The following is a 23,423-nucleotide window of genomic DNA, read 5'->3' as shown; positions in this document are numbered from 1 at the left end:
TAAAGGACTGGAATGAAGTAAATGCCCAGTAATTGGAATGTAAGGACTGGAATGAAGTAAATGCCCAGTAATTGGAATAAGCACATGAGTCTAATATGATATAAGGATATAACAGAAAAGCATGAGAAAAAATCATATGAATTGATCCAAAGTGAAATAAGCAAAATTGGAAAATGATGGAACTATGTCAATAAAAATACAAATAACAATAAAACAAGAGAAATTCAGTGCTAAGAAATTAAAAGGACTTGGTTTGGTACTAAAGATGACAGATGAGAAGGCATTTCTCCTATCTTTTTTTTTTTTTTTTTGCAAAGGCAGTCAATTGCCATTTATTCAACACCTATCCTTCGCTGGGTTCTGTGCTAAACAATTAACTTACTATGTACAGAATCCTGCTTATAATGTCAGACTTTTTCTATATGTTGGCTAATTTTTTTTTCTTAGAAGGTATAATTCCCTGAGAAGAGGAATGAGTAAAATACATTGGATGTTATAAAACAGACACACAAATATTGTATTTATAATTAGATATGTAAAATATTTACTATGTATAACATATACATGTGATATATGACATATATGATATGAAATATTCTTTTGTTTCCATATAAAAAGCGTAATATGCATAAAAGGTTAAATATTCTAAATATATGATGCTATAACAAATAATGATAATAATATATTATAATAAAAATAGAATAATAAATTTAAGTGTTATAAAAACAAAAGACATTAATACAATTTATTTTTCAAAGAAAATGCTGCAAAGTGTTTGCCAAGCTTTTCCCCAAATTCCTCATTATTGGCATCAGAAAATTCTATATCTTTCCCATTTTCTGACCTCATCTGCTTGGCCAAGTTGTCAGGAGATTGTTAAGCAACTACTACATTCCTCCCAGAGGCTATATACAGCACTCAGCTAGGAGTTTGTTTAGTTTTGAGTATGCTGGGATGAAAGGCACCCTGGCAATGACGGATACAATTATTAATTAATTAATTCTAATTTATGGTTTGCAGGTTAAAAGCTATCCCTTTGAAATTACTTTCCATTAATGTTCTTTACTTCATACTGACAAAGTTCAGTTTTGTGAATGGTTGGCCAATTTCCTTCTGAACTGGTTAACTTTAATCATTTAGTGATTTTTTTATTCCCTTTTTAAAGTGTGGATGCCTTTTGTTTGGTTGGATTATTTATTTTGTTTTTGTTTTTATTTTAATTCTGTAACTTTTACAAGGAAACTCCCACCACCACACCCGGTCAACTTTTCTGGATTTTAATCTGTTCCTGTGTCAGATTCTTTTAATCTCAAAGAGAAACATATAAAGCTACTACAGAAAGATTAACAACTACTTGAATCTAATACACACCTAAGGCTCTGGGACACACCTTCTGGTCTTCAATGAGAAAGGAGGACAGGAATTAAAAAAAAAAAAAACCTTGTATGTTGTTGTTTGAAATGACAATGACAACAACCCGTAAAGGCTACAAAATTGACCAAGAGAAAACAAAGATTGCACAAGACAAGATCTTATTGCTCTCATGACCCGGGAGGGAAGGGAACTCCCACAGAGAAGGAAGGGCATAAAAGAATGAGGGCCCAGGCAGCTGGAGGCAGTTCAGTTAGGCAGGTGCCAGTGGAAAGGAAGAGCCCAGTGCTATACTTCTGACCGATGGGAGCATGAACTCCAGCCAAAATCCCTTCCAGTCCCCTTCGGGTGCCTTCAAGGGCTCAGGCTATGGCTGGGCCAGATCTGGGATCTTTCCCAGGGCACCCAGTGTCCATGGAGGTGCAGGAGGTGTGAGAGTCTCAATCTCCTCTGCTACATCTTTCTGCTCATCCCCTGGAGCTGGGGGCTATGGAGGGGGCTTCAGTGGAAATCAAGGAGGCAGCATTCTCATGGGTGGGAATGAAAAGCAGACAATGCAGAATCTAAATGATCGCCTGGCCTCTTATCTGGAGAAAGTACGCTCCCTGGAAGCAGCCAATGTAAAACTTGAAAATCGCATTCTAGAATGGCATAAGAAAAGAGACCTGGACATGAAGCAAGATTACTCTCAATATGAGGAAAATATCAGCAACCTGCAAGAACAGGTAAGTGATGATTGGGCTAAGAGACCTTAATTGTTCTCTCTTTTCTAAAGGCAATTATCCCAGATAATTATGGGAATGTTAAATCAATACAAATCAGGAGATAGAAAACATGGGTTTAAACATGGGTTTAAGCCTCAGTTCTGCAAACATTTGTGTGTCCATGAGCAAGCCAGTTTCTCTGAATATGTCTTAGTTTCCCTCTATGTAAAATAAAGGGTTTGGATTTCTTTAAGTTTTAAACTTTAAATCTATGATCCTTCAAAAATGAGAGCCCTATTTGAGCACACTATAAGTGTTTCCAAGTGTTTTCTTTCTCTTTCTTTCCTTTTTCCTTCCTTTCTTCCAAGGCAATTGAGATTAAGTGACTTATCCCGAGTCACACAGCTATAAGTGTTTGAGGATGCATTTGAATTCAGATCCTCCTGACTCCAGGGCTGGGGCTCTATCCACTATTATCACCTACTCCACTCATGTATTTTAAGATCATGGATCTGCTGATTTTTCTTGTGCAGCATGATAAATGTGGAAATATGTTTAGAATAATGGTAAATGTTTAACTGATATTGGATTACTTGCTACCTAGGGTTGGGGGAGAGGGGAGGGAGGGAGAAAAATTTAAAACACAAGGTTTTTCAAGAGTGAATGTTAAAAATTATCTTTGCATGTATTTTGAAAAGAAAAAGCTATTATTAATTTTTAAATGACAACAAAAAAAGACCATGACTCGAATTAGAAAGGACCTTAGCGACTGTTTACTCCCAATTCCCATCATTTTTACAAATGAAAGGACTGAGATCCAATGAGGTTAAGTCACCTACCCCAAGATATGCAGGTGCTAAGAATCTAATTGGGCATACATTTTTGGGTTGGCCCATCACTTTTTGTATAAACTAATCTTTTAAAGTAGTTTCTGTAACAAATAAGGGAGGTTCAATCTATAAAAATCATACATAATAAACAAGCCATTCCTGACTCTAGGCAAGGGTATCATAACATAATGAAGACAGACTTTGGATATCATCCAGCAAAACCCTCTTAACTTAGAAAGGAGGTAACCAAGGACCAGAAAATCTTAGTCAGTCAGTCAGTCAACTAGTATTTATTAAACAACTACTATGAGCCAGGCACTATGCTAAGCACTGGGAATGCCCAAAAAAAAGCAAAAAAGAGGACCTCAAAGACTCACAGGGTCACATAGGCAATAAATAGCAGAACTTAAATTTAAACCCAGGTCCTCTAATGCAGGTGTACCATAATTCCTTCCCCCAGCACAGGAGGATACCTCCATACCTTTCTCAAAATATTACAGCAAAAGAATAAGAGAAGTTGTTCCTCCTAAAAACTACTTTCCCTAACTTCTGGGTTCTAGATTCTCTCCAAGTCAGGGTAGGCTATATCATCTTTGGGACTATATACAAAAATTGTTACTCCTTCAAGAATATCACCAGGGATATCCCATTTTGAGGAACTGTATGAAGGGAGATATGGCCCAGCATGTGATTGGGTTGTTAGAATTGGAATCAGGCATACGCAGATTCAGATTCTACCACTGAGACTTAAAAGCTGTGCAACCTTGAGTAAGACACTTTACTATGTACCTCAGTTCCTCAACTGTAAAATGAAAATAATAAAACTTTCCAATGTTCTTGGGAGGCTCAAATGAGATGAGAGGGTGATCCAGAAATTTCAGGATAGTTTTATGGTTTAATAATTTAAAACTGCTCTAAAACTTTTTAAATCTTTGAAAGTTTTCAAGTAAAATAGAAATATTATATTATTATTTTCAGTAAGAACAAGATAGAACAAATGAATTGATGATAAATTCCCATCATTGAAAAATTCAATCATAAAATTTCCAGAGTTATTTTTTTTTCCAGCTGATCATCTAAAGACAGGCATAGTATTGAGGAAAGAACAGAAATATTTAATAAGTTCTTTGCTTATTTTTTACTATTTTTAACTATTTTAACAACCAGAAAGTATTCTCACTCAATAAATCAACCTGACCATAGGCTCAGAGACAGAAAAGAACCTTAGTTTTCATCTTGTCTGGCCTCCACATTTTCACAGATGAGTACACTGAGACCCAGAACAATTAAGTGAGACTTGTCCAAGGTCCCACAGATAGAAAGTAGCAAGGCTGGATTTGAACCCAGACCCTGAGGCTCTGAATTGAACACTTTCATCACTGTACTACCATGGTTTAATCAAACTAGAAAGAAGATCCTAAGCTTTAGACAGTTTGTTTTGTATTACTTATTACAACACCCCCATATTCCCAAGTTGCATATTATGATAATATAAATCTGTCCTCGTAATGAACCCTAATTACTGAATAATCAACCTAATAACTGACTGTGTAATTATCTTAACTATAGAGTGTATGGTTGGTGTTAGGGAAAAAACAAGGTGACTCAACAATCCTTCACTGTGTTTATGTTTAATGATGGTGTTTTGGTTTGAGAAGAGGGAAACTTGGAGATAATAGGAAATTGGCAATTCAAAGCTCAGATCTACTGCTTGCCACCTCTTTGACCCTAGGCAACTCACTTCACCTCAGTTTTCTCGTCTATAAAATGAGGAAACCTAATGGAGACTCTCTAAAGTCCCTTCTGGAACTATACCTGTGATTCTGTGCATAAAGAACATACCTTTGGGGGAAGCAATTGCATGGCAATCAGATTATTACTAAATCAATATAATTGGGAAATCTCAGTTGCAGTTAGAGGAGATAAAGCTCTTGGGACCCAGATTCCAGTGCTATCTTCTCCCATTTATTAACCCTGTGATCATGAGCAAATCACTCCGTCTGCCTGAGTAGTCTTCCTCTGTTTAAAAGGAGTAGTACCATTGTTCCCTACCAGGTTCAGAAAGATGTTATGAGAAGTCAATGAGAGGAAAGGACTGTAAGTACTTTCATATACTGTACTATTGTAAAGAGGTCTTAATTATCTATGATTGGCAGAAGTAGCAGGAATGAAGACAAACAAAAAAGAATGAGCAGCTTTGTTGAAAATGGAATAGGGCCAGTAGAAGGATGAAGAAAACGGACAGTGGCTTGCAAAAATCCAAAGAAGATTTTAAAGTTTCAAGACCATGAGTTGAGGGAACTAAGTGAGATAGTGGATGGAGAACTAAGCTTGCAGTCAGGAAGACATGAGTTCAAATCCAAACTTGGATAGTTATTTGCTGTGTAACTCTGGACAAATCACTTATCCTCTCTCAGCCTCAGTTCCCCCATTAGTAAAATGGGGAAACCCCCCCATTACTACTACCCAGCATTTGGATGAGAATTAAATGAAATTTATATATTTTTTAACCTAGTGCAGCACCTGGCAATAATAAGTGTGCTTAATAAACATGTTTTCCCTTCCTTTCATGATATAGTTAGAAAGTTCTGTCAGGACTATAGTAATTTCATTCTCAGCCAATAAACCAGTAAATATTTTAAAAAACATACAACGTATAGGTAGGGGCAGGTAGGTGGCACAGTAAATAGAGCCATCAGGAAAATCTGAATTCAAATCCAACCTTATACACTTATTAGCTATGTGACCCTTGAAGATAAATAAAAAACTTTCCTGGCAGGATTGTTGTTAGGATCAAATAAGATGATATCTTTGCCAAGGAAAATTCCAAATGAGGTCACAAAAAGTCAAATACAACTGAACAACCCCACTGTATGTCAGGCACTGTGCTAAATGCTGAGGACACAGATTCAAAGAAAGAAATGATCCTTATTCACAATGAGACCATTTATTAAAAATCTTGTTACAGTTTGTTTAAACTTTGAAAATAGCAAGTAAGCCTTAGCTGAGTTATTAATAACTAGTTGTATGATCTTGAAAAATTATTTGTTCTCTCTGAATCCTTCTGTCTGACATAAGGGCTGGAAGATTTCTAAGGGTTTGTTTTTGTTTTTGTTTTTGTTTTGACATTTTGTGGGTTTTTGCTCAAAATCTGGATTATGAGTTCTATAATTGAATAAGGACAGATAGGATGGCCAGAATTTTGCTGGAGAATATCAATATCTGGCAATCATTCTTCTTCCCTGCAGTGATCCTTTGGTCCACTGTCTCTGTTGTCTCCCATCTTTGTGTCAGCTGTATGACTCTGGGAAGTCACTTAAACCTAATTACTTTGCGGAAAAAATTTAAAATTTAAAATTAAAAAAAAAAAAAAAAAGCTTATGGGCCAAACCCTTCCCTTGGCATGTCTATATCCAATCAGAGAGAAAATATATCAATATATTTCCACCACTACCTCCAATTGAATTTGCCACAGGTGCTAATATTTTCAACAATTCTTGACATTTGGTTAAATATATTATAACATGAGGCAGCTAGGTGGCCCACAGTGGATAGAGCTACAAGGCCTGGAGTCAGGAGGATTTGAGTTCAAATATACCTTACATGCTTATTAGCTTTGTGACTCTGGGAAAGTCCCTTAATTTCAGTCTGCTTAATTTCTTCAATTATGGAAATAATGGATAACAAAAAATGAAGATAAAACAGTTCCCTGCCAAGATTGTTAGGATCAAATATGATGACATTTCTAATGTGCTTGGCATAGTATTAGCACTTAATATGTTTTTAGTAAATGCTTGTTTCCATCCTACCTTTATAAAAAAAAAAATGTCTGGAAGTCAAGCCTTAAAAATTGTCTCAGATAAACTTATCTTTTACAAATATTTGTAAAACATAAGATGCATTGTGGTTCAGTACAGAGGGAATAAGACATTAGGTAGAGATTTTTTATTATTAGGGAAAATGCTAGATTTCTAATTTCGATTTTCTCCCAAAAGTCACTTCAACTTCTCTGGGCTTCAGTTTATTCATCTGTGAAATGGAGGTTTTATATTAAATTACTTCTTCCTGTGATAAATTCTACTTCTGAAATTTATATGACATATCATTTTGAACAGTTAGGTGATTCAGTGAATAAAGCTCTAATTCTGGAGCTAGGAAGTACTGAGTTCAAATCTCTGCCTCAGACATTTACTAGCTGTGTAACTTTGGGCAAATCACTTATCTCTGCCTTAGTTTTCTCATCTGTAAAATGAGCTAGAGAAGGAAATGACAAGCCACTTCTGTAACTTTGCCAAGAAAATTGCAAAATAGAATTCTAGAGAACTGAATACAAGTAAAATGACTCAACAGCAAAGATCTACAAAGCATTTTGCAAATATTAGTTCATTTTTTTCTCTCACAACAACCCTGAAAGGTAGGGGCTATTATTATCCCCATTTCACAGAAGAAGAACCCGAGTCTCAAAGAAAGTCATTTGTCCCTGGTCACACAACTAGTAAATGTCTAAAGATGGATTTGAACTCCAATGTTACTAATTCTAGGCCTTGTGCTCTATCCACTGTGCCATTCACCTGCCTCATGATGAGACTCATGTTTCAAGAAGATCAATTCAGCATCGGTGTGGAAAATGGATTAAAGAGAGGAGAAATAGAAGGTGTGTAGATAAATTAGTATGCTGCTACTATAGTTCAGGTGTCTTAGGCCACATATATACTGATATATACTGGAAGCAAATCTGATATGATTGAATTAATGAGAGAGATAATTTTAAATAATTCTTTTGCTAAATAGTTTCAGGAAGAAGACATAAAGAAATACTCAATAAAGTATAGCCCTCTCAGGATCCAGCCTTTAAGGAATGAACCAAGGTCAAGAGCTATAACAGCTTGCAGGAAATTGTTCTTCAGGAATTTCCCATGATTTCTGACTCTTCATGATCCTATTTGGAGTTTTCTTGGCAAAGATACTGGAGTGATTTCACCATTTCCTTCTCCAGCTCATTTTGCAGATGAAGAAACTAAGCAAAACAGAATTAAAGGACTTGTTCAGGATCACATAGTTAGTGGGTATCTGAGATCAAATTTGAACTTAGGGAGAGGGGTCTTCCTGACTCCAACCTTGGTATTCTATCCTCTGTGCTACCTAGTTGTCCCCATTCAGGAAATTAAGTTACTATTAGAAGAACCACCCTTCTTTCTAATATGGTTTGTGTCAGATTTGCCCAAAAGACATTTAGTCTATTCTTAATCCAAGTCTCCATGACTAAGGCCTAGAGGCATGTGGTTTTTATTTTTTGGTTTTTGTCATTAAGATCATTAAACATTCAACAATCATTCCTTAAGACATAGGTCTGGGAAAAAAAAAAAAAAAAAAAAGAACATGGAAGACACCAGGTGAGAGCTGATAAAAGATTGAACTAGGATGGTGACTGTGGCGGTAGGGAATGAAACAGGTGTGAGAGATTTCAGAAGGACAACTGATTAAACTTGGCAACTAATGGATGAGGGAATGGGTGAAAGAGAGCCATGTTGAGAATAACTGAGGTTGAGAGCCTGAGTAACTAGAAAGAATACAAGGCTTTCAATAGAACTAAGGAAGGTAAGAAGAAGGGAAGATTAAGGACAAGAGAAAATTCTGGGATAAAAGATAATGAGAATTGTTTAGAACTACTAAGTGCAAGAGGCTTAGAGGACATGTAATTACAAAGATCCAATAGGCAGTCAGTTTTGTTTAAGTGGAGCTCAAGAAAGAGACTAGGGTTGGATCTATAGGTCTGGGAGTCAGTTCCTTAGCTGATAAGTGGCCTTTCTGAAATTGATGAGATCACTAAAGCAGGATAGAAGGAAGGAAGGAAGGAAGGAAGGAAGGAAGGAAGGAAGGAAGGAAGGAAGGAAGGAAGGAAGGAAGGAAGGAAGGAAGGAAGGAAGGAAGGAAGGAAGAGAAAGAAAGAAAGGAAGGAAAGAAGAGAAAGAAAGAAAGGAAGAAAGAAAGAAAGAAAGAGAAAGAAAGAAAGGAAGAGAGAAAGAAAGAAAGAAAGAGAGAGAAAGAAAGAGAGAGAGAGAGAGAAAGAAAAAGAGAGAGAGAAAGAAAGAAAGAAAGAGAAAGAAAGAAAGAAAAGAGAGAGAGAAAGAAAGAAAGAGAGAAAGAAAGAAAGAAAGAGAGAAAGAAAGAAAGAAAGAGAGAAAGAAAGAAAGAGAGAGAAAGAAAGAAAGAAAAAGAGAGAAAGAAAGAAAAAGAGAGAGAGAGAAAGAAAGAGAGAAAGAAAGAAAGAAAAAGCAAGAGAGAAAGAAAGAAAGAAAAGAGAGAGAGAGATAAAGAAAGAAAGAAAAAGAGAGAGAAAGAAAGAAAAAAGAGAGAGAGAGAAAGAAAGAAAGAAAAAGAGAGAGAGAAAGAGAAAGAAAGAAGAGAAAGAGAGAGAGAAACACAATTTCTTTCTTCCTTTCTTTAATTCTTTCTTTCTTTCTTTTGTTGTCCAATTAGTCAGTTGGTTTGGGTCCCCAATTCCTCCTTCTACTCACAAAGGTATTTTTTCTTCCTTCCTGAAGAGAACCAAGGCATCTGGGAGGATTCCATGACTTGCAAATAAATTGGATTTTAGTTAGGAAGAGCTCGCTTTCTTCTCCAGAACCAGCTGGTCCAGTGGCAAGATATAGATCAGAAAGACTGGAGATGGCCCCCAGGAAGTTAGGGTACTTAATTGTATCCAGAAGGAAACCAGGAGTGCTAACTGGCCTAAGGGAAGTAGAGCATTGTAGATCCTTTCAAGCCCTCAGGGCTCCCTTTAGCGCTGTGCTGAGCAATGTTTTTGTGAAGGGTGTTAAAATTGAAAAATCTGGGGACTCAATCTTTCTTCACAAAACATTTGTCATTAGAAAGGGTATGACCAACATAATTATCTATTCACATTACTAAATGCTACACGTGAATCATGTCATTCTTTAATAAGTTACTGTGGAGAGACATCTCAAGGATGTGCTCATATAGCACAAGCTGGAAGAGGCAGAATCAAGTACTATATATAGCTCAGGATTTAGAATTTGGCTCTAAATCCCACCACACATTAACTGATTGTGTGATCCTTGAGAAGTCACTTAACTAACTTCTTTTATCTCCAAGTTTCTCACCTGTAAAATAAGCACAATACTATCTCTAGTACTATCTCACAAGAGTTTTGTGAGAATCAAATGAAACAATGCATGTAAAATAATTTGCAAAATGAGAGCATAGTTGAGAATATATATTGTGTTATAAGTTGAGGACTTCTATTGTGCTATGAAGACTTTACATATATTATCTTATCTGATGTTCTCCACAACCCTGGGAGATAGGAGCTATGATTATTCCCATTTTACAGCAAAGGAAACTGAGGCACAAAAAGGTTAAGTGATTTTTCCTGAATCACACAATGCCTGAGTGATACAGAGAATGCAGGGATACAAAATTAAATCTCTCCTTAGCAAATTGTAGAAAAGAGAACATAGTAACAAGACTCCTCCTACCCACTGGAGAAGAATTTGAAGGTCCTTATAGACAGACTAGAAAATCTGGTAGTTTGCCAATCCATTCTCAAGCTGATTTTACAGTTGAGGAAACTGAGGTAAGCGGGGTAAAATGACTTGCCAAGGGTCACACAGTTAATAGGTGTTTAAGGACAGATTTGAACTCCAGAAGATAACTTCAGACCTAGCCCTCCCTAGTTGTTATAAACTATTTCAAATCTAAGTTTCTTCAAAATGCTATAAACTTAAGTATCCTAAGCTATTCTTACAGATCATCTTATTTGTATCTCCAGAACCTGGCTCGTGCTATTCAATTAATAAATACTTGATTGATTGATTGTGACAAAAAGATTTGCTTTAATATTAAGCTATATATATAACATATCTGAGATGAAAAATTACACTTGATAGAATAAATATAGAATTGTATTTCAATCAACCAACCAATCAATAAACATTTTGTTTATATTTTTTTAGGCGATGGGGTTAAATGAGTTGCCAGGGTCACACCGCTATCAAGTGTTTTGGGGCACATTTGAACTCAGGTTCTTCTAATTTCAGGGCTGGTACTCTATCCACCTAATCACCTACCTTCCAAAATAAATATTTTGAATTGTCTACTATATGTTATCTGAGGATTCAAAAAGGAAACAAAAGACAGTCTCTGTTCTTAAGATGCTTACTATCAAATGGGGGGAGTTAACATGCAAACAAATATATCCAAAGCAAACTATATACAAGGTAAATAGAAATTAACAGGGAGAGGTATTAGAATTAAGAGAGGATTGGGAAGGCTCCATTACTATTCTCTTTTGTGTGTTTGAGAGAGGAAATGGGGATTAAGTAATTTGCTCAGCTAGTAAGTATCTGACGCTAAATTTGAATTCAGATCCTTTGACTTCAAGGCTAGTGTTCTATCTACCATGCCATTTAGTTGAACTGAATATTTCCTTTAGATGGTGGGATTTTAATTGTTACATAAAGGAAGGCAGAAAGGTCAGTAGTCGGAGAGTTGGACAGTGAGAGCTCCATTTTGGGGAGACAGTCAGAGAAAATGCCCAAGAGATAGAGTGTCTTGTTCATGGAACAGCCACTCCTGGAGTCACTGCATCCAGTGCAGTGAGAGAAAAGGTGAGAGAAAATGTAGGCAGGGTCTAGGTTGTGAAGGCCTTTGAATGATAGAGTACTTTATATTTGATCCTTTATTTCAAATCCTTTTGTGTAAAGAATTGCACCAGGATTGCACAACTAGGATGCACTAGTTGCAAAGTCAACAATAGGTGAAAGAATCATAAATTTGGGTTGGAAGGGACCTTGGGGTTCATCTGATTTTACAGATAAAGCAGACTGAGGCTCAAGGAGATTCAGTAACCTAGGTCACACACATACGTAGCAAATTCCCGGCCAGGATTCAAATGCAGGTCAGTTGACTTCAAAGCTAGCTTTCTATTTATTGTCTTACACTTTACCCTTAAGCTTCAATCTCCTCCTCTTTAAAATAGGGATATCTGGAATTACTTGCCCCTAGAACCAAAATTAAGATGATTAAGGTTTTGAACTAGGAAACTGAAATTTAAAGTACAGAGAATACTTCTGCTCCTTCAGAAGGTGGAAATAATAACTATTTGAAAAAGAAATCCTGTTTCCCACTACCTCCCCAAAAAATCAGAGACATAGCCTTATGCTATCCCTCCTATACAGACTTTTCTCCTGCCAGGGGAAGTTCCCTTTGGTCTTTCCCTGGAGACAGTATGTAAGAATTTGTTTCTTAAATTCAAGGCTTCACCCTGAAATCTATCCACATGTGTCCCCATGTGATTGCCCTGGGTGTGTTTTGTGCTAACAGAGTCAAGTTCAACAATGACTTGTTAAAGCACTGCCCACTTCAGTGTGGTTATGAGACTTGAATGAGCTATTGATTGTAAAAAGAATACAGACATTAAATAATTGGAAACTTAGGTCCTGAGTATGAGATTGATCTAAGATCATATAGGAAGTAAATCAGTTGTTGGTTCAGTCATTTCAGAACTTCCATGAACCTATTTGGGGTTTTCTTGGCCAACTGTGACTTGCCATTTCCTACTCTAGTTACCTTTTAAATTCAATGGCAATACCACATGGGAACCAGTAGTGAACTAACTGGTGAGGGTTTAACAATTATCTCTCTTTTGGGAAAATATACCCAGGAAATAGTTTTAAATTGAATCTGCCTTATTAGCATTTTCCCCATAATTTTTTTTTAAAGTTCTTTGTAGTCTTGGCCAATTTCTGTGGTGTAAAGATTCCCACCAAAAATTTAATTATCAATTCTCCTAGATTAGTATGAACTTGTTCTAACACAGCCCAGATGGAAGGAAAGTTAAGTTAGCCTATTCCATTCTGATATATGAGATGTGTTTCTGTTTTTGTTTGTGGGGAGGAGTGCAGAAATGGAAGAGAAAGGAGGGAAATAAACATTTATGTGCCAGGCATTGTGCTAAATGCTTTATATTTACCTCATTTAATTCTCACAACCCTGGGAAGTAGGAGCTATTATTTTCCCCATTTTACAGTTGAGAGAACTGAGGCAAATAGACACTAAGCAATCTGCCCAGTGAGACACAGCCAGCAGGTATCTAAAGATAAATTTGAATTCAGCTCTTCTTGTCTCCTGACCCAATACTCTACTTAGACCCGTAGTTGCATTAGTAATGAGCATTTCTAATGTGAAAACTACCAATGCAGACCTGAAATTGCTCTGCAATCTGTGGTCTCAGAAAGTTGTCTGGGTTGCTCAAAGGTTGGGGTGACTTAAGCCAGTATAACAACAGAGGATTTGAATTCAGTTCCTCTGCACTATCAGGCAAACTGAGACCTAGGGAAGATCTTAGCTTAAAAGGCCACCATCTCTCATCGCATCCAGGGCCATCTCTAGTCATCCTAATTTGTATCTGGCCACTGGACCCAGATGGTTCTGGGGGGGAAAGTGAGGCAGGTGACCTTGCAAAACCCCTTCTCCCTCACTTAAATCCAATTTACTTGAATGTCATGGCAACATCTTCCTGATGTCACACTCTCACACACACATATACACAAACAGTCACACACACACACACACACACACACACACACACACACACAGATTCAGGAATGGACTGTTCTTCATTTTCTAAATTCCATGTTATTATCAAGTCACTTTTATGCTTCTTATGCCTATATGGTGGGTCTTTAATTTGTTGATTGATTGTTGATTGATACAGTAGGAGGTTCTGTATATCTAGGCTCTCGAGTTAGAGGACTTGGATTCAAAGCCAACCACTGATGCTTGTGGATCACCAGTATAATCTTAGAGCAGTCACTTAAGATCTCTGGGCTTCAGTTTCCTTACCTCTAAAATAAATTGGTTGGATTAGAGAGCATCTAGGATATTTCTTAGATCTAAACTAATGATCTTATGACTTCAGATTAAATTTCAGCTATGATTTTTATTATATTGGGTAATTGATTCTTTTTAATGCCCTTTAGTGAAACACGAGGTGGACAGAATAGATGATCCCTTTCATCTCTAAGTATATGGTCCATGATGTCTTATTCAATTTCTTCAAAATTAAGATCTATCCAGATAGAAAATAAGAGTCACCCTCTGTTGGGGAAGTTTCTCTTTCTACTAACAGAATAATTGACAATCAATTAGATAGACTGACTGTTTTGTCTTTTACAGATTATGGATGGGAAGCTGGCAAATGCTAAAATTCTCCTTCATATTGACAATGCCAGGATGGCAGTGGATGATTTCAGCCTTAAGTGAGTTCCTTTTAGTCATCATTTTCCATTTTCCAGAGGAAAATTCCAGGAAAACATTATTTAGTCTCCAGCTTCTTAAACTGTGGCTCAAGATCCTTCTATAGGTTCTCATAAGTGGATTAAGGTCATGAAATTATGATTAATTATTTGCGAATGTTTCATTTGTTATATCCAGTCACATAAAAATACTTAGTCTTATTTATAAATAAATAATAATAGTTAACATTTACATGGTGTTTACTATATACCTCACAAATTACAATTATTATCTCACTTGATCCTCACTACTCTAAAAGGTAGATGTTATTGTTATTCTAATTTTACAGATGAGGAAACTGAGGCAAACAGTCACGGATTTTGTCCAGGGTTACACTGCTAGTAAGTATCTGGGCCAGATTTGAACTGAAATCTTCCTGACTTCAGAACTGGAGTTTTATCCATTATATATCAAGCAGCCCATAAAATGAGTTAATCTAAAAGATCTCTATCCTTTCAGGTTTGAATCTATGATCATATGATATCTCTGGAGATAGACAAATTAGAAAGATGGCCTCAAAGATTGGTTCCTAACAGTTATGATTCTGTTCTATGGCTCAGATTTACAATGACTCAATCAATGAATCTAACCTCTGTTTGCCCCAGTTTCTTCAACTATAAAATGGACTAATAGCACTTGTAGGGTTTTTGTGAGGAGCAAATGTGATAATACTTGTTTTTTTCTTTTAAAGTGCTTGATATATTATAACTACTAAATAAATGCTTTGTTCCTTCTCTTTCTCTTTCCATTGTTTATATGTCACCCTCATTTATGAATTTCTCATGAACCATCCCTTATAACAAAGATTAAAAAGGAAAGAGACAAATGGTTCAACAAAACCAAAAACCATATCTGCCAATATAGTTGCAATATATTTTCTATATTCTTCTCCAGAGTCAAGCTGAGTCATTATACTTGCATGTCCAATCTTGTTTCATTGTATTTCTCCCCATTTACTTCATTATAGTCATTATATATATTATTTACCTGGTTCTACTAACTTTCCTCTTCAAAACCAATATTCATTTAAAAGAAAAAAAAATTACTTTAAATCGACCCAGGATGAATTCTTGCAGATTCTCTAGTCTTGAATCAATAAGGATCTATTTCCTTTCATTTTCATCCAAAGGTATGAAAATGAATTGTCCTTCAAAAAAGACCTGGAAATAGAAGTGGAGGCATTTCGGAAGATCCTGGATGACCTAACAATAATCACGACTGATCTGGAAATGGAAGTGGAGGGCATGAGGAAGGAGCTTATTCTCATGAAGAAACATCATGAGGAGGTAGAGGAAATCAGAAGTCTTAAGGTTCCTTCATCCAGAAATTTTTAAAAACCTTCATGTCTTAAGTCAAATCAGTGACTAAGAAGAAAGAAGTGCCAATAACAGAATACTAATCAAATCTCTTTATAATGCATTAAAATATAGAATGGAGTGGGGGGGAGGCGGAAACTTTCCTGGATTGTAGAAAGAAATATGTTTGTTTCAAACTCTTCACTTTAAGAACCCCCTAATACATCTTTATCATAGGTAATGTAGCCTAATGGAGACAACTATATAAGTTGTAAAACTGAACCTTGGTTTTCTCATTTGTAAAATGGGACTAATAATAGTCCCTGGCTATAGAGTAATTATAATGATCAAATGAGATAATGTATGTTAACTGTTTTACAAATTTTAAAGCATTATATCACTGTTGGTTGGTGATTTTTTTTTCTAGTCCTTGTGATTTCACTGCTTTTAGGAATACTTGGAAAGGAAATTCCTATTAATCCAGGTGGGCACTGCTTTATTATTTACAATCTTATAAAATTGCCTACTGCAAAAATGACTATTACAGCAAAAACTGAACCTTAGTCTCCCTGAGTGTAAGGCTAGCTCTCTTTTCAACAATAGCCACTATTATTTTTATCATAATTATGATCATTATCATCTAAGTTATGGATAGGTTATGATCTATGTTGATGAAGAGAATTCCTATACTTAGAAGTTCCCAGGTCACTGATGAAAATATAGCATTAACAGCATTGATTGGTGAAGATGAGGAGACACTTTAGCTTGGAAAGACCCTTTAGGGAGAACAACATGCAAGGAATGCTGAACTTCCTTAACTAAACCAATATAGAAATATACTAGTAGGCAATATTTTTAAACTAATCTACTACTGTTCATATTCTACCAATAGTCCATTTCCCATGTTGATTCTCAATAGCACCAAATAGTTTTAAGAGTCATAGTGATAAGACTTGAATATATAGAATATACAGGTCTGTTCAGAGACAATAATTGTTACATGATGAGCTAGTAGGTGTTGGTTACATTCAATCAACAAGTATTCACAACGAGAGGATTTTAAAACAAATTACACCTTTCTGCTCTAGGTTATTGAACTAATTCCCAAATCCTTTAGCTTGAAATCTAAAAATGCTCAATTTGTCAATTTCATAATCATTGCACAAGCAAATGCAATTTGTCAGGTATAAATTAGACTTCTGCTTTTAGAGAAGCACTAGAATAGAACTCTTCCTGGAGCACTTTGCAATTAGGATTAAAACAGTTGCCACATAAGTCTTTTGATTGACAGCTTAATACTATTTGTTTTACAAAATAATAAGAAAGGCATGGAGGATTTATTTTGGGTTTTTTTTTTTATTTGTTTGTTTTTTGCATATAATAGGCAAGTAATATCTACAAATCTAATCCTAGTCAGGATAAGAAAAGATCGTGCAGACCACCCTGACTTCCTCCACCTTAAAGTGACCATTTAAGGAGAACAGTAATTCACAATTTTGCCACCTGGGGCGCACAGCAGAAATGTTTAACCTCCCTGGGCCATGGTTTTCCTATTTATAAAACAATTGAGTTGGACTAAATGACCTGGGAGGGTGGGGAATGGTAAGCATTACAAAACCTGCCCTTGAAGTAACTTTTTAATTCCTGGTGGAAAATTAAAACAGGAAGTAATTAAGACATTCACAGTTAAATTGAAGGAGGTATTAGTGTAATAACCTAATCTTTATATAGACTTTAAAATTTACAAACTCACTTTATGTACTTTATCTTATTTGATTACTTGAGGTCTTGGCATGTAAGTTGATTAAAGAGTATCCTGTTAAATTTTTCTATTTTCTAAATGTCACACCCTGGATAAAGCCCCAGCTTCAAACCCTAGTTATGATTCTGCTACAAAAAAAAAAAAAAAGAAAGAAAGAAAGAAAAGAAAAGGTCCAGGAACCTTATTGTAATTACATATTCTTCTATCCATTTCCAAAATAAACAGGAAATGAGCAAACAGCACATGGCAGATGACATCAAGGTTAATGTGAGTGTGAACTCAACCCCAAGAGAAGATCTGATTAAGATCCTAGAGGATATGAGGCAAGAATATGAGTTGATAATTAAGAATAAGCATCAAGACTTGGACAAGTGGTACAAAGAACAGGTAAAAGAAAGTCAGAGATGATGGGGGAGGGAAGCTGTTTCCCTGGACTAGTTGATGATGCTAATGTACCTTTCCTTCTGCCCCATAGTCAGAATCCATTTCTCAGGAGTTGGAAAGCAGAACAGCCTCTGTGCAGAGCAACAAGAACAATATCCATGAATTGAGACGTACCTTCCAGGCCCTGGAGATTGATCTTCAAACCCAAAAGAATAAAGTGAGTCTCTATTCAGGAAATCAATGCTTACTCCATCTGAGAAGCTCTCATTCATGACTCCCCTGTAGTTTCTGATGTTCCTGTAATATATCTGCGCAATAACTTCTCTCTGTTCAGGTAATAATATGGAAGACATTGGTATATTGTGAGCTGGATATGAGTGGACAACAAAAGCTGGGTGCTCTAATTCAGTGTTGTGTTAGCCTTGGGGATGTTCTAAGGCGAGATAATTAGTCTGTAGGAAGCATACTTCAGCTAAAATGAAGTAATTGTTGTTAGACTTCACTACTCAGTAGGAATACATACTCATGTATATAGACAACACACACACAAAAGAATAATGGGAATTGCTAATGATGTTTCTGCACAAGGAAGTGTTTGGACATAACTGTTTCCAAGTTATTCTATATATTCCATTAAAGTATTGAGCGTGGAGTTGAGCCTTGTCCAATGCTAACAACAAAATGCATTTTCTTTTCACAGAGCATTATACTGGGCAATGGGAAGGCAGATGGTGCAAAAGAGTACAATTCAATCATTAATTGTGCAATTGTGCAATGTGCAAGACATTGTTATGGATGATGGAACTTTAAAGAGTATCACTCTCATGGATCTTACAATGTATCAAGCAATTACTAAGTGTTATTAAACAACTAAAATGTATCAGTTTTATGAGACTGGAGAAAAGGAAATAGAGAGAAATGATATGAAGGAAATATGATATGAAAAGGAAGTGAGATGAGGGAGTTTGAGTGGAATGACCTTGATTTCCTTAGAAAAAGTATGAAAAAAAAAAAAAACTTGTTAATAAGAGATTTGGGGGAGAAAAGGAAAGAGTTACCAGGAGAGGGTTAAGTACGAAAGAGAAAGAGTGCAAAAAAAAATTATGCTAAGTAGGATAGAGAATCAAATCAGAGAGGAGTTAAAGAATTGCTTTCCCTACTGAGGGCCCAATTGAGATTGAATAAGGAAATCAAATAATTGTGGTACAAGGAAGAATGAGATAAAGAAAGATACTAGCAAAGTACAATGAGAAATTTGAGAAGAGTGGTTAGGAAGAGGGTTCAACTGAAAGGAGAGAGGAACATATTAAGAAATGCTTTTGATGGAAGAATAAAACAAATGACATCAGTATTTAAATAATTGAAAAATAAATAAATTTGAGGAAGGAGATTTCCACCCAGAAAGGTGATCTACTGAAGAGATTAAATTAAAGTTGGAGGTTGAAAAAAGGAAAAACTTTGACACATATAAAGGCAAAAAGTCATGGTCCTTGCCCTCAAGTTTACCATTCAGCTGGAGACTCCCAGACCTGAGATCAGGGGTAAGCAAGGTAGGGGGCTATCCACGTCAGGCAAAACATGAAAAAGAATGCAACAAGTGATGTTCCCCTTTGTAAAAATAAAGCATATTAATCTCATGAAATTTTCTTTTCTGTGTCACTAAGGAAATTAGTTACACCCAGTTTGCATGAGTGACAAGGAGTGTTTCCTCCCAGTGATATAGAGGCAGCATGCAAGTAAATGCTTAATGATTAGCTACAAAAGATTCACTGTTAAATATAATCTGCATTAACATTTCCTCCATCACTTTCTAAAGTCTAGATAATTAATAAAACAATAAATAAGGCCTGTTTTGTAACATTTGCTGATCTTCCAAGCATCGAATGTTGAACAATTGTCCTTTGCTAACCAGTGTGAGCTGGTTCTAGCATCCCCCTATTTTCTGACCTCTTTCTTCTAGGGCACACAGATATTTTATTGAGACCCCAGACAAGGAACATATACACATGAATAGATGACTAACCAACTCAATGGGCAGATGGTACAGTCACTGGCAAATGAGTGCCATCCACAGGAGGCACTGAATGCCCGGAGAGACCCATGGAACAAAGGTTCTGTGCAATGCAAGCACAGCTGTGACCCGTGACCCACTCTGGTCATTTGTTTTGGTTTCAGAAATGTGCCCTGGAGGTCATGTTGGCAGACACTCAGTCCCGCTACTCCTGCCAGCTCCAGGACATGCAGCAGATCATCTCCCATTATGAGGAGGAGCTGATGCAACTCCGCCATGACCTAGAACGCCAGAATAATGAATATAAGATCCTGCTGGGCATCAAGAATCACCTGGAGAACGAGATTGCCACTTACCACAACCTCATGGAGGGCGAGGACAAAGGGTACGTCAGACACAGCAGTGACAAAGGACCCCCACCCGGCAATGGCGAGAACACTGACTCTGGAGTTACAAGAGCTGGGTTCAAATCCTGCCTTTGCTGTTTTCTACCTGATAACTTTGGGCAAGTTATTTAAATTCCCTGGGACTCAATTTCTTCTCCTGTAAAATGAACTAAATTGCTCTATAAGATCCCTTTCAATTCTAAAACTATTGTCCTAAATCATGTGAAAACAGTATCTGGTTATTTGTTCCCACTTAGACTTTAATTAGAGAGTTGGCTTGATAGCTCTAGAGTTGAAAGGGATTTCAGAGGCAAATCTTTCACCTGGCCAGGAGAAGATGGGGCAGTGATTTTGGAAGGAGTGGCACTGTTGGCATAAGGGACAGTCCAACCATGGGTGCAATTGTGCAGAGAGCAATGGTCCATTCCTTAAGGAGCCTCCCCTGAAGCTCCACAAGGATGGTATCCCAAGAATTATGATTATTCATAATAATAATAATTCACATTTATCATTTCACTTGAAAGGTTTACAGAATGCATTCCTATCAGCTTTCACGTAAGGCAGGTAGTTAAAAAAAAAATTATCTCCATTTTACAGATGAGCAAACTGAGACTTAGTGAGGCAAAATGACTTGCCTAAGACAGTACAACTAGTCACAGTCACAGTAAGATTTAGAACCCAGTTCCTTGATGTGTCTAAGTTTTTTTTTTCATTTCAGATTCAGACTTTGATTATTTTTAAATAATCTTTTTTCTTTTTTCAAAACTGTACTTGTTGACCTCACCAGTCCCTGACCAGAAATGTCCAGAGTTAACTCACAGAGCACACTCCATGAGTTTCTCAGTCTAGTTTTAGCATAAAATAGTCACTGAACCAACCCTTTGCTTCTTCTTAGAGCTGTGATTTGAACACACAAAATATAGAGCACTTAAATCCTGGATATCATGTTGCCCCTCCAATACCATTTATCTAGAGTCAAGCCTGGGAGCTCATAAGAGGAAGCATTGCTTAATTGTGAAAGTGCTAACTCTGGAATCAAAGAGACCTGCATACTCTGATATTTTCTAACTGTTGACTCTTGGAAAATTTGGACTCTTGAACTCTTGCAAATTCAGTCTTTCCACCTATAAAATGAATATTAGAACACCTATCATTACAAATAGTACCATCCTCCCATTACAGCTGAAGTTATGTCAATTTTTATTATTCAGGATGAATTTTTTTTTCTTCTAAACCCTTTTATCTTTTACAGAAAAACAGAAGACTACAAGTCAGAGTTGAAAGGTAAATAATTTTATTGTTTCAAACTATTTTTCTAATTAACTGCTCTATTTTGTACACGTCAAAAGTTCATGTCTTTTGGATATATTCCTAGACCTATAAAAAAATGAACACAAATCTACACTCATTTTACTGACTAGTTGCAAAGTGTGAAGGAATCTATGAAAAAGAAGAGGCTGTCCTCTATCTCCTTGTTAAATTAAGAATTAGAGTATCTTTGCTTATCTCCAGTTACAGATTGGGACTCTGCTTTTCAGAGTTTCAGTCCTAAGAAAGGAAAGGAATATTACTTTCATTATCTGTTACTAGTAATTCTCTTCCAGAAATCACAGAAGCGAAGACTTAGAGTTAGAAGGGATCTATGGTTTCATATAGGCTGATCTCACATTCAATGAACTAATCTCTTCCCTCTTCTATGACATCCCTTGATGAGTAGTTATTCAATCTCTGTTAAACATTTTCATTGGCAGGTATCTTATTCTTTTGAATTCCATCCTACATCAGATCTACTAGGAAGTCTTTCTAACTATTAAGTCTACATCCCAAGCAACAGAAAATTAGATTTTTACCTTGCCCAGATTCTTCATTCATTCATTTATTTATTCATTTATTATCCACCAATACTTTGCAAGACCTCTCTCTTTGGCATTTAATATATTCTTCTGTGTACTGCAGTTATTTATTTTTCATGTGTTTTGCCTAAGAGCAAAGTATAAATCATCTTTATTTGTGCATCCCCCAAGATCTAAGGCAGTATTTTGTACATGGTGTGTATATATATATCAAATAAATGCTTAATGAAAAGAATTGTAAGATACTAACACTTCCTTCAATATTTCAAAGTTGAGGAACAGCTTTCAAGTCCTCTCTCACCATACTTAAATCTTCTCTTCTTAAGACTATGTTGAGTTCCAAAAATGCCTTTGTTTCTAGCTGCCTTCCTATCTTGATCATTCTGAGAACATATCCCAAAGTGCAAATTTCCCCCTAAAATCTAGTACCCAGAACTAGCCATACTATTCTATAAATAAAGAGTGCATATGGTATGAAAAACCACCCCATCCCTTCCCAAATGCATACACACAAAAGATCCTTGGCTCATAATCAGTTACTGAGATTTGATCCCAATCAAGATGCAACCCCAATCTTACAAATTGAAATTCAAGGATGTTTTAGCAGAATTTTTAAAAATTTAAATTAAGTTTGCATCCCCATTTGACTATGTCCAGTTATTATAGTTATTTCTTATTCTCATTAGAATTAAATGCAAGTTAATAACACAAGAGTGATAATGTCCACCACAGAGTGCCTGTCTCTTAAAATAGACTTGCCCCCTAAAAAGTAAGAAAAGAGAAGCCTTGGTTGAGAGTTTTCTCCACTAATAAGCTTACATAGACCCTGGTTTATGGAGTATTTTTATTCCTATTTATCTCAGAAAGCACAAAGCATGCAACTTTATAAAAAGTGATTTTTAGTGGGTAAACATGGGGAGAGAACATGTTCATCATTTTTTTTTTTTATTTCTCTTTTTGTTTCTGCAGCTCCAAAAATCAAGGCCATAATGCAAGAGACTGTGAATGGAAAAGTCACTTTTCTGAAAGTCAATCAGATTCAGAAACCTAAATGAAGCATATAAAAGTTTTTGCCAATTGTAAATATCTTTCCCATGACCTAAACTACTTATGAAAGTATTATATATGTTGCATTCAGAATTATTAATGTATCAAGTTTCAGAACTCACTTTTTTCTTCAAAACATGACTATTTTCTTACTGTCCTTGCCAAATGAATGCAAAAATTATCTCTTATTATCAACTTTAGATTATTTTCATTTTGGATCTTGGTTTTCAATAAAGCTTTATTCAATTGTGATGTATATTGGTTTTTACTAATTAAATATAATGATTTCTGATTTTTAAAAAATAATAAAGTAAGATAGAACCTCAAGAAATCATCTAGTTCAAGGGATTTCAGGATATACTTCATGAACTGGTGGTTTTAAAAGATCCTTTCTATAAAATTTATAGAAAGTAGAGTTAGATAGGATCTTAGAGATCATCTTAGATCAAAACATTAAAACC

The 23,423-nt window shown here is 35.9% G+C and overlaps 1 protein-coding gene across 1 annotated transcript; it reads left to right on the top strand.

The window, feature by feature from the left end:
* Positions 1-1,597: 1,597 nt before the first annotated feature.
* On the top strand, positions 1,598-23,218 carry KRT23 (keratin 23). Its single transcript, XM_012548383.3, has 8 exons — positions 1,598-2,096; positions 14,105-14,187; positions 15,354-15,510; positions 17,507-17,668; positions 17,757-17,882; positions 19,841-20,061; positions 21,315-21,346; positions 22,885-23,218. The coding sequence occupies exons 1-8, from the start codon at positions 1,683-1,685 to the stop codon at positions 22,968-22,970; spliced, it is 1,281 nt and encodes a 426-aa protein (XP_012403837.1). The 5' UTR covers positions 1,598-1,682; the 3' UTR covers positions 22,971-23,218.
* The last annotated feature ends 205 nt before the right edge of the window (positions 23,219-23,423 follow it).

Source organism: Sarcophilus harrisii, chromosome 4 (assembly GCF_902635505.1).
Source record: "Sarcophilus harrisii chromosome 4, mSarHar1.11, whole genome shotgun sequence".
Classification (NCBI taxonomy): domain Eukaryota; kingdom Metazoa; phylum Chordata; class Mammalia; order Dasyuromorphia; family Dasyuridae; genus Sarcophilus; species Sarcophilus harrisii.
The sequence above is the reverse complement of the archived record's forward strand: the minus strand, read 5'-3'. Positions and strand labels throughout refer to the sequence as shown.

Excerpts from the sequence above, each read along its gene's own strand:
- KRT23 (XM_012548383.3), top strand. The coding sequence starts at position 1,683 with ATGAACTCCAGCCAAAATCCCTTCCAGTCCCCTTCGGGTGCCTTCAAG. Across the intron at positions 17,669-17,756 it reads ACAAGTGGTACAAAGAACAG|TCAGAATCCATTTCTCAGGA; the intron begins GTAAAAGAAAGT and ends TCTGCCCCATAG. Across the intron at positions 20,062-21,314 it reads ATGGAGGGCGAGGACAAAGG|AAAAACAGAAGACTACAAGT; the intron begins GTACGTCAGACA and ends TATCTTTTACAG.